This window comes from Rhinopithecus roxellana, chromosome 15, assembly GCF_007565055.1.
Source record: "Rhinopithecus roxellana isolate Shanxi Qingling chromosome 15, ASM756505v1, whole genome shotgun sequence".
NCBI classification, from domain to species: domain Eukaryota; kingdom Metazoa; phylum Chordata; class Mammalia; order Primates; family Cercopithecidae; genus Rhinopithecus; species Rhinopithecus roxellana.
In genome coordinates, this window is record NC_044563.1 from 38702138 (window position 1) to 38715395 (window position 13258).

The 13258-nt window shown below is 44.0% G+C and overlaps 1 protein-coding gene across 2 annotated transcripts in view; it reads right to left on the minus strand.

Moving 5' to 3' along the window:
* The window catches only part of FAT3 (FAT atypical cadherin 3), a 721964-nt gene that overhangs the window by 50170 nt on the left and 658536 nt on the right, over positions 1–13258 (minus strand). For both annotated transcript variants that reach the window (XM_030918946.1, XM_030918947.1), the window contains 5 exons: positions 11216–11430; positions 9594–9731; positions 8492–8635; positions 5536–5733; positions 1580–2378 (listed from right to left, as the gene is read on the minus strand). In XM_030918946.1, coding sequence (XP_030774806.1) covers positions 1580–2378; positions 5536–5733; positions 8492–8635; positions 9594–9731; positions 11216–11430 — 1494 coding nt within the window. The remainder of the gene's footprint in view (positions 1–1579; positions 2379–5535; positions 5734–8491; positions 8636–9593; positions 9732–11215; positions 11431–13258) is intronic.

Consider the following 13258-nt stretch of genomic DNA (forward strand, 5'->3'; position numbering starts at 1 on the left):
CCTAGGACATTGTTGTCTTTGCAGATTTTTTGCAGAAATAAATGAGTTCTCAGAGTACAAGGATCAATTAGCTGGTATAGTTTCTTCTTCAGGGTCTTCCCTGTCCTGTTCTGAACCCCTTTTGAACCCTGGTGTGAATCATCGCATACAGACCCTAGAAGAGCTTTGGTGTATAAATCAGTTTGCCAACAAAGGAAATCTAGGTAAGGCCCAGACAGCTGGCATTCATAAATTCTGCATGTTGGTGACATCTGCCAGAAATGCATTTCACCTAGCATGCATGATTTGAGTGACTTCGCAGCTAATTTACATATTAAACAAATCTGGACATCCCTGCTTCTACCTGATGCACTCACAAACAGAATTCACTGGATACCACAGAGAGAGCAGCTGACACACTGATGGGCTGCTTGGAGGCTGTCAAAGTCTCTCAGAGGGAGTTATGACCCCTAGGGTCTCCCCCTGATGACATCATTTCCCAAACTGCAACCAAGAACTTTCTGCAAGGGAAGAGGCCAGGGGCCCTGCCTGTCCCCAATTACCTAAAGGATGTTTTACAAATGGCCTCCCTCTGGCCATGGTCCCTTTGGACCAAATTCACACTGGCTAGAAAAACTCTGGCTGCAATTTCCTTAGAAGAGGGCAGTGAATTTATGGCTCCACATGTCAGACAGAGAAAAAGAGAGAGAGGGCAGTGCTTCTCATCGATCACTATGGGCATGTGACTCTGTGCAGCTATGGCCTTTGACCAGTAAAGGTCAAAGTTCAGTGATGCCAGTTACATCAACAACACGAACCATTCCTTCCCTGCCACTCTGAGGGCTGAGTCCATCCCTTGACTGTGCTCCTGGACATCTGGCCCCTGTTTCTCACTGGAGCAAATCGAACTGCCCTTACTCTTGGCAACAGCTTCCTAACTTGTTTCCGTGCCTCTAGCCTGGCCTCCTCTAATCCATTCCGCTCTGCAGCCAGCACACCCTCTGTGAAAGACAGATCGGATTCTGCCACTTCTTCGCTTCTCATCAGCCAATGGCTCTCACTGCCTTGGAATAATTTCTAAATTCTTCATCTTGGCTAACGGCCCTTGTGTGATGTCTGGGCCTGCTCTCAAGCCTTATTTCACATCCCAGCCCTGCTTATTGCAACCAGAGGAAAGCTCTTTCTATCCCCAGTGTAGGTTCCTCTTATGCCTCTAAGCCTTCTTCATGCAAGCTGCCCCTTGCCTAGAAGGATCTCCCTCCCCTACCCTAATTCCTACTGGACCCTTATCTCCACCTAGAGGATACTCTCTTTGGGAAATCCCCCCATCGGCTGGGTCCTCCATAGGACTTTGTACATTTCTTGACAATATGTATCAAATAGGCTCGCCTGTTTGTCTGTCTGTGCTGCTCACTGAGCCACAGCTACATGGGACTGTACCTCCTGCAGCCCCAGCATCTATTACAGTTTTTGGGCACACAGTAAGTGATCATTTAATACTTAGTTGAATGAGTGATTGAATGCAGGCATGCTGGAATGATAACTCAGTCTACTCCTACAATCTCAGGAGTTGGGAGGGAACACTCAAAACTGCACTCACCATTGCAGGTGCAGCGCACGTTCCTGTAGAAACGCGGACACACAAAGCTGATGCGAGCCGTGCTGTAGGTCATGAGCGCGTGGGAATCCAGTGACAAGCCTTGCTCACAATGCTGTTCCTGACAGTCCAGCCCTGAGCAGTTCTTCTCCAGGATGGCTGAGATGCGCATGATATTCTCCAGGTGTCTTCTGGCATTGGACAGCTTCTGGATCAGGTAGGCTGGCTTGTAGAACTCACTGCTGTGCATCTCCACCGCAAACAGCATGTCCAGCTGGTTGGTGCCTGCCACGGGCTGGATGCTGATGATGCGCAAGCTGTCCTGCTTCTGGGTGAGGACTGCATTCCGCAGGGTGCGCCGGAACCCATGCATGTGCAGCCCCACAAAGTCCTCAGGGGACACATTCTCAAAGCGGATGGTGACAGTGTTCTGCAGCATCTCATGCACCAGCTGTTCCACATGCACGACCACATCAATGGGCACCTGGAAGCGACCATCACTCACAGACACATTCAGGACATACTTGCCGCTGTCCAGGCCTCCCAGGGCGATGATTTTCCCATCATGACTATTCACTTTAAACAAGCTTTTCTGCTCCGATTTCAGGGCAAACGTGAGCACGTCATACATGTCTTGATCTGTGGCATGAATCTTTCCAATGACCCCACCAGGAAAGTCATCCTCCATGGTGACAATGAAAATTTCCAGGGGAATGGCTGTGGGCTTGTGGGTGCTTTCCTCGATGACTCGCACGCGAATGTAGGTGTGAGAAACTTGCTGGGGTTTGCCTGAATCCTTTGCCTAAAACAACCAAGAGGTAAAAAGGCAATGAATGAAGAAAACTAACCATAGCAAGTTTTTAAAAACCCGCAGATAGAAGACGTCTGTACCTTTACATTTGCTTCTTCCTTCATCCCTTGCCACTATTCTGAAAAACGCTGAGGACGTGTGTTTAAGTAAGAGGAGTGATTTATCACCTTCCATCCCCATATGTATACTCTGCTATGGACGATAAAATGTATCAACACAATAAAGCCGGCTGGGGTGAATAGAGAAGGAGGACAGAGGGCTACAAGAGTCAACAAGCCCGCAACAGGCTGACCTTGTTTTAATTTTATGCAGCAACCACAGGGGAAACCTCATAAAGTGGTCTTTCCACTTGGAGGAGAAATTTCTGTTTTTTGTTGGATTATTTCCTTTTGACTGAACCCAGATAGCACCTTTCTGCATATGTAAGAAATGACATAATTTAAGTGGGAATTATATCATGGTAAGGCTTCAAATAAAATGTAACCCAATGAAAAGAAAAGCTAAGTAGCTTGATAAAAACCCTTTTTCTTTTCCTTCCATGTATAATAATTAACAGAACATCCACTCTGGCAACAGGTCTTTACTGAACACCCATGGCATGCAAGGTGGAAGTATTCAGAAGGGCAGGGCTTCAGAAGGGCAGATTCCCATGAGTTGGGTTTATGGAGCAGGTATCCGAAAATGTGAACCCTGCAGACCAGGTGGGATCCGGCGAGAGATGTGTCCTTGTATGTGGAAGGCAGTGAAAAAGCCGGTGCCTGGGCATCACACAGACCTGAGTTTGAATCTTGTCTCTGTCACCCATTACATATCCGGCTTTGAGTATGTTACTTAACTTCTCTAAGCCTCTGTTTTTGTATTTTTAATATGAGTAAAATAGTAGCATCACTTCACAGGGTCCTTCTGTTGTGGGGATTCAAAGACAGAGTCATTGTAAAGCACTAAACCCAGGTCTCATCCATAGATACACTTAGTACATGATGGTTCATGTCATTGTTATTTTTATTTGTTTATTTGTTTTGTTTATTTAGAGGCAGGGTCTTGCTCTGTCACCCAGGCTGGAGTGCAGTGGTGGTGCAATCGCAGCTCACTGTAGCCTCAACCTCCTGAGCTCAAGTGATCCTCCCACCTCAGCCTCCCGAGTAGCTGGGAATATAGGTGTGCACCACCACACCAGGCTACTTTATTTTTTGTTTTTGTTTTTGTAGAGATGAGTTCTCACTATGTTGCCAAGGCTGTCTTGCACTCTTGAGCACAAGCAATCCTCCTGCCTTGGCCTACCAAAGTACTGGGATTACAGGTGTGAGCCACTGTGTCCATCTGTTGTCATTTTTATTATTGCCATCATCACACGCTTTATTTGATGGATGATGTGAACAAGAGACGCTGGAATGTAAAATTCATGGAGGAGGAGATAACTTTAGCAAATTAGATTGAACTTGAAGTCAAACCGTGGAGCGCTTCAAAGGAGAGTGGAGTTTAGACTTTATAGGCCAGAGGTTTCCCATTCACAAGTCAGAGTTCAGAAAGATGAAAGAAAGGCATGAAGCTGCTGGGTATAAGGTGAGAGAGCAATAGGCCTGTGGCCAGAGAAGGACTGGAGAGTAGTGTCTGTCAAAAGGTCCTGAAATTCAAAATCTGAAAGTCTGGGGCAGAATTCAGCCTGCGGGGCCTAAGTTTTCAAACACTAGGAAACCAACAGATAGTTTTAGTTTAGGGCAGGGATCAGCAATCATTTTCTGAAAAGGACTGGATAATAAATATTTTCAGCTTTGTGGGTTATACAGCCTCTATCACAACCATGACAGGCTGTCCTATGCAAGGAAGCAGTCACAGCACATATCTAAATGAAGGAGGCTGTGTGCCAGTAAAACTTCATTGTTAAAAACAGGCTGAGGGCAGGATTTGGCCCAAGAGCTGTAGTTTGCTGGTCCCTGATTAAGGGGAATGACATAATCTAAGTAGAATGATTAATATGGGAGGAGTGAAGGGTTGGGTCAGAAGAGAATGAAGCTGAAGCCAGAGGAAGCACCCAGGAGGCTCCTGCCACAGTAGCACGATGATGGGGCTGTGCAGAATACAGTGAGGCAGTGGCAATGGGAATATGACTGACGAAAGGAAAAATATGCAGGACTCAGTGGTAGTTTAATACAAGGGACTCAGAGAGAGACCCTTTTATAAAGATTCTAAAACCTAAGATGTGAAATCTGCTCCGTATCTGGAGAGGATAGGCAAACTGTGCTAGCTTCTGTGAGAAGGCACTGAAAAGTTCTTCTTGCCTTGAGTACTACCCTGTGATATAAAATCACTTACACAATATTGTTGGAGGAGCGGATGGCAATTGAAAAGTTCATTGATGTGCTTGGAGCTGGCAGTCCTTAATTTAGAAGGTTTCATGGAGTAAAGTAAGGTGTAATTTATTCAAAGAGACAATGTATATAAGTCAATGCTATACCAATATCAATAATTACTATTGCTATTATTTTCACCATTAATAATGAGCCTAGATTGTCCTCTGTAGGCAACAGTGGATAGAAAAAGTCACTTAGTTTCCCTGATGGGATCCAAATCTTGGTATTTGCAGAAATCGTACATGGGAACTTTTGGGGGCCCTCTCATTTCCTGCTTCTTCTATACTCTGCATACCTGCCACCTTTGCCTCTTTGTCCCATTTCATGTCACACAGGCCAATGACCATGAGGAACTGACATGCTGGAGGCCATTGCCAGCTGAGTCCTTTGTCCCCTCCTGCCTCACTGGGGAAGGCCTATCAAGCAGAGGCATGACACAGCTAAATTACCCTTACGACAGGGATTGGTAGCTGCCCCAAGTGGGGTAATGTGGTGGGTAATAGTATAAAGCAGCAAGAGTTTTTAGAATGCAGATTTAAGCCCAGTGACCATCTGTTGGGCATACTCTACAGGAATGTCCTTCCTGAACAATGATGCTTCCCTTCCTTCCTGTTCAATTTCACACACAGAGGCAGCTTTTATTGGTGTGAAATTGAATTTGAGATTAAAAGGGGAACACTCCTGCATGGTAATGAATTATGTTGACTTACTCAGCAAAGAAAAAAATCCACCAAAGGGGACAGAAACAAGCATGAGAAAGAAAGACAGCGCAATGGAGACAGAGCGTGATGCCATACCTGGACACACAACACGTATTCCAGAGACTCTGTGTGCTGGAAGACCACAGCCGACCGCAAGATCCCATGAGGGTCCAACACAAACTCTTCCTCTTCATTTCCCGACAAAATAGAGAATGAAAAGGGAGGCCCATTGTGAAAGGAGTCTCTGTCTGTCACCACCAGCTGCAAGATGCTGGTGCCCACTGGCTTATTTTCCTGCATAAAAGAGTATATAGTAAAAAGGAAGATAAAATTACACTTCTCTTCACATTGATTAAAAACAAAAACAAAAATCCATCATTACAGGCTGAGAGTGCTGAGCTAGAAAACAGGGCTTTCAGCAGAAGGGATTCCCTGTGATATTATCTCGTCTTCTGAAAACATGTTGGTGTCTGTAAGTGTCATGTTTCTTATCTTTGGCTGCTTCCCACAACCACCTATGGGACAATCCTTTACCGGTGTGAACACAAGGACTTGGAGCTGCATGGGTTCACAGGTTCTGAGCATGGTGCTGGGCACACCTTGTCCTGGGTGAGCTGGCAATGCCCAAGCTGACCTGAAGAGCTCCACTGGGATGGGGAGGCACTTCCTCACACACACATGTCACAACACAACTATGCTGAGGCCCAACACACCATGTCACAGCATTGAATTTTCTTGTGGGACATGCTGGCAGCTTCCTAGTCAATATACAAAGGCATATTCCCGGTGGAAAATGGGGCTTAATACCTTACCTCATTCTCCAGAACACAGTTTTGCCACGTTCCTTTAGGGAAGGGAATTGGGGTAAAACATTCCTCAATTTGACAATGAACAGAAAGGGAATCCTTAATTTCATCAGAATTCTTGGAAGTCCTGATTCTATTACATAAGCATTATTTTGCAGAACTTCTCTGTTTTTTTCCCCAAATGGGAATGCAAAGCTCCTTCTTGGGTCAAAGGTTATCCTCACGTTGAAAATGCCAAATTAAATCCTCTGTAGCTCAGGCTTTGCTGTCCTTTCCCCTACTCCGTTGAGGCTTCAGCAATACCACAGCTTGGGCCCGAAATCAGTTGTATCAGCTCAGGCCTCATGACGCCATCGATGTAAGGATTAAACGAGTTTGGGTTGCAGAGATGGAGACGATGATACACTACAGTTTGGAGGGCAGGCCCAGTCAAGTTTTATGTGCTGAATTAGTCTTATGAAAACCATGTGTGGGAATGAGAAAGTCATTCTGGGCTGGGAAAACGGAGGCATATTGTTTGAAGAAGAAAGAGAAAAGGACTGTAGAGACCTCTTATTTTGCTCCTTTTCACAAGTGTCCTGTTGGTCATCAAAAACTAGACACTGTCTCCCTCTGGAATCAGTCGTGGGACCACCATAGCCCCACATATATTTACTATTTCACGCTGACAACATATTCAGCAGCACACAAAACACAAGGCTGACTGATTTGTTTGCTTACTCTCTAAAGGCCGCTTCCTGCATATAAGACAGGGAGAGAGACAGTGTGGCGCTCAGGGTCACCGTCTGAGAAGAAGGGTGTAAGGTAACACAGACATGCCTGCCCTGTGGATAGGGGCCCCATCATCGCTCATGGGCTGAGCCTCTCCGTGCTTTCACTGTTGACCTCCTGTTGCGCATTTGAAAACAGTCTGTCAAGCTGATCGATGCGTGTCATAAAACTGAATATTGAGTAGGAGAAACCCACTTTGTTTTGGGATTAGCAAACAGAGGCCATGAGGGCAGAGAGCACCCTTGTGAGCAACAGTCATGGAGAAGAGTGAGCTGAGGGAAAGAGAAATGGAGGAAGGTATGGACTCTGGGCAAAGCTCTGGGGAAGCAGGAGTGTGGTAAGAATGCAGAGCTGCTGGAAAAAGCATCAGAGAGGAGGAGAAAACCACAGGGAAAGAATCAGATTTCGCTGACAAAGGGGTGGGAACCAGCGGACAGCTGCTTCCTTCGAGGCTGCCTCCCAGTCTGATTGCTGGACAGCTCAGTGGCCCTGGGGTCTGAGGAGGCCAGCTATGGCTGGTCAGGCTCAAATTCTTGAATGTTATTCCAAAGGGGACCCTTAAGACCTGGCCCACTCACATTTCACCTTCCACCCACAAAGTCCTGGGACTCCTTGGGAGTGATTCTGAGGCCAAACTGGATCAGGCAAGAACTTATTCTCTAAAATACCTGTGGCCCTCCAAGACATGCACATCACTCTGTCTCCTCTAAGTTCTCTACACTGACAGTTTTCCTGGGCTGGATTTCCTGATCCTCGTAAAGTTGTGCTTTTAGCTCCTGGAATTACTGGGAAGTAGTGGACGCTCAGTACCTAGTACTGTGCTCGTGGAATAAAAATAGATGGGAAGAAGAGCCACTCTCTCTTATAGCAGAATACCAGCAGTAAGTTACTCTATCCTGCAGTCTGATTTTAAAGAGCAGGTGGATTTAAAGTGTTAAACAAATTGGTTATGGAAAATTAATTTTAATGAGTATCAGCTCTATCCTGATGCCCAATCTGTCTTTGACTGATGAGACAATGCGTATCAATCTCTGTCATCTGCCAGAATAGCATAAAGCTGCTTAAAGGCAGCCTGCCACTGGGGAAAGAGTTTGCAGAAGATAGTCCCAAGTTCAAATCCTGACTCTGCCACTTACCAGCTGCATGATCTTGGGTGAATTACTTAACCTTACAGATCCTTAGCTCTTTCAATTATAAAGTGGGGGCCAATCCACCATTCCTCTTCACAGGGTTGTTGTGGGGAGAGACAGTGTGCATAAAGCGCCTGACACTTGAAAAAAATCCACCCCTCAATAGCTCTTACTCACATTTATTAATCAGCTGTGGTAGAAGAACTAGGTTCTTTTCATACCTGCCCTATGAAGGGATGAGATGACATTAAGTAATAATAGCAATAAACCACAATGAGTAAACCACAGCAGAGGAAGAAAGCTGAATGCAAAGGGACAAGTGCTTGGCAAGCAAGATTTGCTCACCTGAATCACAGCAGTATAGTTGGCAGGTGTAAACACTGGGCTGTTGTCATTCACATCGGAAATATCAATGTTGACAGTTGCAGTTGATGACATCGGAGGAATGCCACTGTCTACTGCCTGGACAAGCAGAGAGTATCCAGACACCTGCCAAGGTACAAAGAGGTGACAGTAAAGAGGTGTAATGCTTCCTTCCTTCTGTGCACACGCAGAGGAACTGGAGCTTCAGGCTGTGCTTCGTTAAAGATCAATCATCTTTAGTTTGATTTTCTAGACCAGGTGATTCTTGGCACCACTGACATTTGGGTCTGGATAATTCTTTGTTGTTGGGGGCTGACCTGTGCTTTTTAGGATGTTTAGCAGCAACCCTGACCTCTATCAAATAGGAGGCAGTATCACCCCCTGCCCAGTTATGACAGCCAAAAATGTCTCCAAACATTGCCAAATGTCCCTGGGGGACAAAACCACTCTGGTTAAGACCCAGGCTCTGGGCCTTTGCTCAATGCAACAGTTGTCATCGCTGATCTGTCTTATTTATCGATGTTAATATTTCTGGGGTTATGGGCATGTATCATCCAGTAGAATCTATCTGCTTTTCAGTATCAATACCATGTCATCCTTTTCCATATTTAATTTCCCTTTGAAGATGCATATTTTTGGTGAAGAAAGACAATGTTTAGAAACTTCACTTAACCTTGGACAGAGAAACTTTTTGGACTATTTTTTCTGACCTAGATGCCTTCAGGTGATCTTTTTGTATCTGCTCACTGAGGGCTAAAGTTGCTCGTAAAGTCAGGACCACAGTGTCCCAATACCCTGAAAGTATTTTTCTGTCCCCTGGCTCTAGGAAGGGCTAAAATTCAAAGCACCTAGAAAGATACATATTTATCTTTTCTTTAAAACCTCCATAACCAGCATCTATTATAGGTAGAAAATTCTATCAAAGGTCTAACCCTAATATTTCATGCTCCATTTTAGCCCATCCTTATTTATTCTCATTACTTAGAATGGAGAACCTTCCTATTTACACCCCTGGAGCTTGTGCCCCTGATGCTAGGAAAGGGGTGGATGTGGATGGGAAGGACACTGTCCTAAATTAGCTTACCCGTTCCCGGTCCAATTTCTTCTTAACTTTCACAAGTCCCAAGACAGGATCCACAGTAAATTCATTGTCCCGATCTCCATTCACAATGGAAAAATGAATCTGTCCGTTGGGCTGGCTGTCTACATCTTCTGCTATTAGCTTCATGGAAAATAAGCAAAACAAAGAAAAGACATGACATAAGAGAGCAAAGGTTGATTCTTAGGGTTCCAGATCTGTTTAAATGGGTGCAGCTGTGACAGTTTTCTCGGGAGTTCTGCTCTCTAATGTTAGTGACCACGCCCCCAGCAGAAGAGATGATTGATCAGCTGAAGGAGGGTGGCACCAGGCCTGCAGCTGCCATTTTATTTCTATGTTAATTTTTTACCTGCCCACAGCCTGATGCCTGTTAGGCCTGATTTTCCTCAGGGTTTGAGACAGTACGGTTAGACCTCAAAGCTAAAGGACAGGAATGCTTTGATATCTTCCCAATCCTGCAAGCTATGGTCTCTGCCATTGAGTCAGGGATTCTCTAGGCCTACGCATTTCCATGTTAAGGAAGCCAAGAAAGTTCCCCTTCCCCCACAGCAAATATACCGCCCCTCTGTCTATTGTTCCAGGTTGATGATGTTGAAATTTGTATGTATGGAAATATTCGTGTACTTTCCAGGAAGCAGAGCGGACCTGAGGAGTGCACTTCTGATGTATAAGAAATGCACTGTCCTCCAGCAGAGAGCTGCTCCAGCCTCATCCTGCAACGAGATGACTTGGATGGAAGGGACCTGCCAGCCAAGGGATGGAGAAGGATGGTGAGAAGGGGCCTCATTGTTCCAAAATGTAATTTGCGGTCTAAGAGAATCTGTGTTCTCAGGATACATGGCTTGTTCTTACTGTTAGAAAAAGTTCCTCCTGGAAAAGTCTCCTTTAAGAGTGGCCAATCAATCTTAGGTTTGCTCCAAATTGTAGCTGCTCAACTCTGTGTGTCTGTGTGTGTAGGGGGAAAGGAGGACAGGGATTTTATTTTGTCCTCAGCAATCTAATAATTTTAAATTGTAAATTGACAAATCATAGTTGCATATATTTACGGGGTACAAAGTGATATTATGATTTACGAACACAACGTGGAATAATTAAATCAAGCTAATTAACATATCAACTATCTCAAATACCTAGCATTTTCTGTGGTGAGAACATTTGAAACTTACTCTTAGCCATTTTGAAATGTACAATATACCACTATTAACTATATTCATCATGCTGTGCAACAGGTCTCAAAAAAAAAAAGAAAAAAAGAATGTATTCCGCCTAGCCACCTAATAACCTGTCATCTATGTTCACATCTAAGTAGGGGGCCATCATTAAAAATTCATCCCCTGATCTGTGTTGTTTTCTCAAAAAAGATATGCTCCTGGGAAATAAGTGATTATCAATCACTTATACCTTCATATAAATTAATCTATCAGACTCTTCCTAATATACAAATTACAGAAGGAACCATAGAAAGATGGCTCCCATTCTTGGGGACAAATGGACACTGAAAGGAGGAAGTGTGAAGAAAATCCAAGACAGACTTTGCTTTCTTCTTCACTTTATTGTGGATGACTAGTCCCAGACATCTAGAACCATCCCCAACCTCAGGTACCTACCAAAATGACAGAGTCTCCCACCAAGGCGTCTTCGCTGATAACCGCACTGTAGACGTCTTGGCTGAACTTGGGAGGGTTGTCATTAACATCCGTGAGGTTGATGTTGACAGTGGCCACAGCGCTGAGAGCTGGGGTGCCACCATCTTTGGCTTCCACTACCAGGTAAAACCTTTTGCATAATTCATAGTCCAGGACTTCAGAAACAGAAATACCCCCTTTGAAGAAAAATGGGGAGCTTTATATTTGATTAGGAAAAAACACTGGTCAGCAATTCTATAATCATGGTAATATTTCTAACATCCTCTCCAGCCAAGAATTTAAACATTCAGGAATTTGTTTATTTAATGCCTTACTGAAAGTATTACAGAAATCTGATTAATGCTGTCAGTGAGAGCATAGCTAACCATCAAACATAACCCTGAAGAAATGAAAAGTCTTTACATGTTTCTGTAACAGTTTATGAACATCTCTGAGGCAGTTGAAAATCTCTGGCATCTTCACTCTCACACAACTAACGAGCAGGAACAAAAACAAGCATCCCTGATAGGTGTCTTCTGATGCCTCAGGTGGACAGAAGAAGACCAAGAATGAGCTGAGATGTGGGGATGTGATGGTATGACCCCATTCTTGTCAGCAAGTAAATACTTGCAGACTTCACTGAATGCGATTAACCACAAAGTTGCCTTGCCAAGTTAAAACGCACTTATCTAAAACAATTATGGCACAAAGAGGGCAAAGATCTCAGAAATCTCAAGGTATAGTGACATAATGGAAAAGGAACTACTTGGAAATCAGACAGCTCAGCGGGCACATATTGAGTTTAGTGCCCGCAACTACAGAATAGAGATGATAATGTCCGTGTTACAGAATTGCTTAAAGAAGTAGAACACGTGAAAGCAGCTAGCTGGGTGTTGGTGCTATATCCCTCCCATCCTAGCCCTTTCTGGGGAGGTAACCCAATCCTGCAGTCTGCAGTCATTGGATTGCCTGCAGAACACTTCTCAAGGGCATTTACTTTCCTCCCACCTAGTAAACAATCATGAGGACCGGTGAGAAGGTCATGACCATTCACATTTCCAGACAGGCAACTTCTCTAGTTGCTAAGACTGCCAATAGGCTCTTTCTACCTAAGGCAAAACACAGAAATCACACCTGTAACAAGAGCCTCTTTCTCCCCATAATTAAGTTTTCTTAGCACTTACCACCCCTAGTGCTTATTTTGCATCCCAGTCTTGCTAACCAGTGCTAAATTTAAATAGTACTTAGCCATTTCCCCATGGTGTTTACACACAATGGCCATAACTAGACAGGCTAGGGCCAACACATATTTAAATGAGGGAAACCCTCATACATTTTATTTGAGATAATGACTTTAGTAAACAGTTATTGCCAGGAGAGACTGTGATGCAATTCTTCCATCAATATTTTCACCTTCCAATACTTAAGGGCCAAGACTGCATTTCTTACATTTTTGGTATTCCTATAGTATAGCAGTGTTATATTAGAATATGCATTCCAGAGTCAGAAAGATCTGAGTTCAAATGTTGGATAAACCACTTATTAACAGTGGACATTGTGGTAATTATTCAACCTCTTTAAAATTCTGGTTTTACTTAATAAGAGCCTGGAGTATTTGCTATGTTAAATAAACATTGCTAATTATAATGGTTTCTTGTTTATATTTACTGGATTATCCAAAGGAAAATGGACCTCCTTTGCCACCTTGTTCAACAGGTGCATACTCCTTGAGTGACAAGGGAACTATGTTCAAAGGCTGGAAGGTGAGATACTCATCTTTGTTATCTGCAAAATGGGAACTGTCTTGACTATTCATAGGGGAATTGGGAAATAAGTGAGAATATCCACCAAAGAGCTTTGGGATAGAAATCCATACACTCTATGAAAACACAAGGATGAGTATGTTTAGTCTTCAAAGAATATCCAAGCTTGTTTTCTAGAATTACGACCTTTATTTGCCTGAAGCACTTCTAATACTTATTAACTTGCTGGTGAAGAGAAATCCCCAGGGTTCTCTCTTATTCT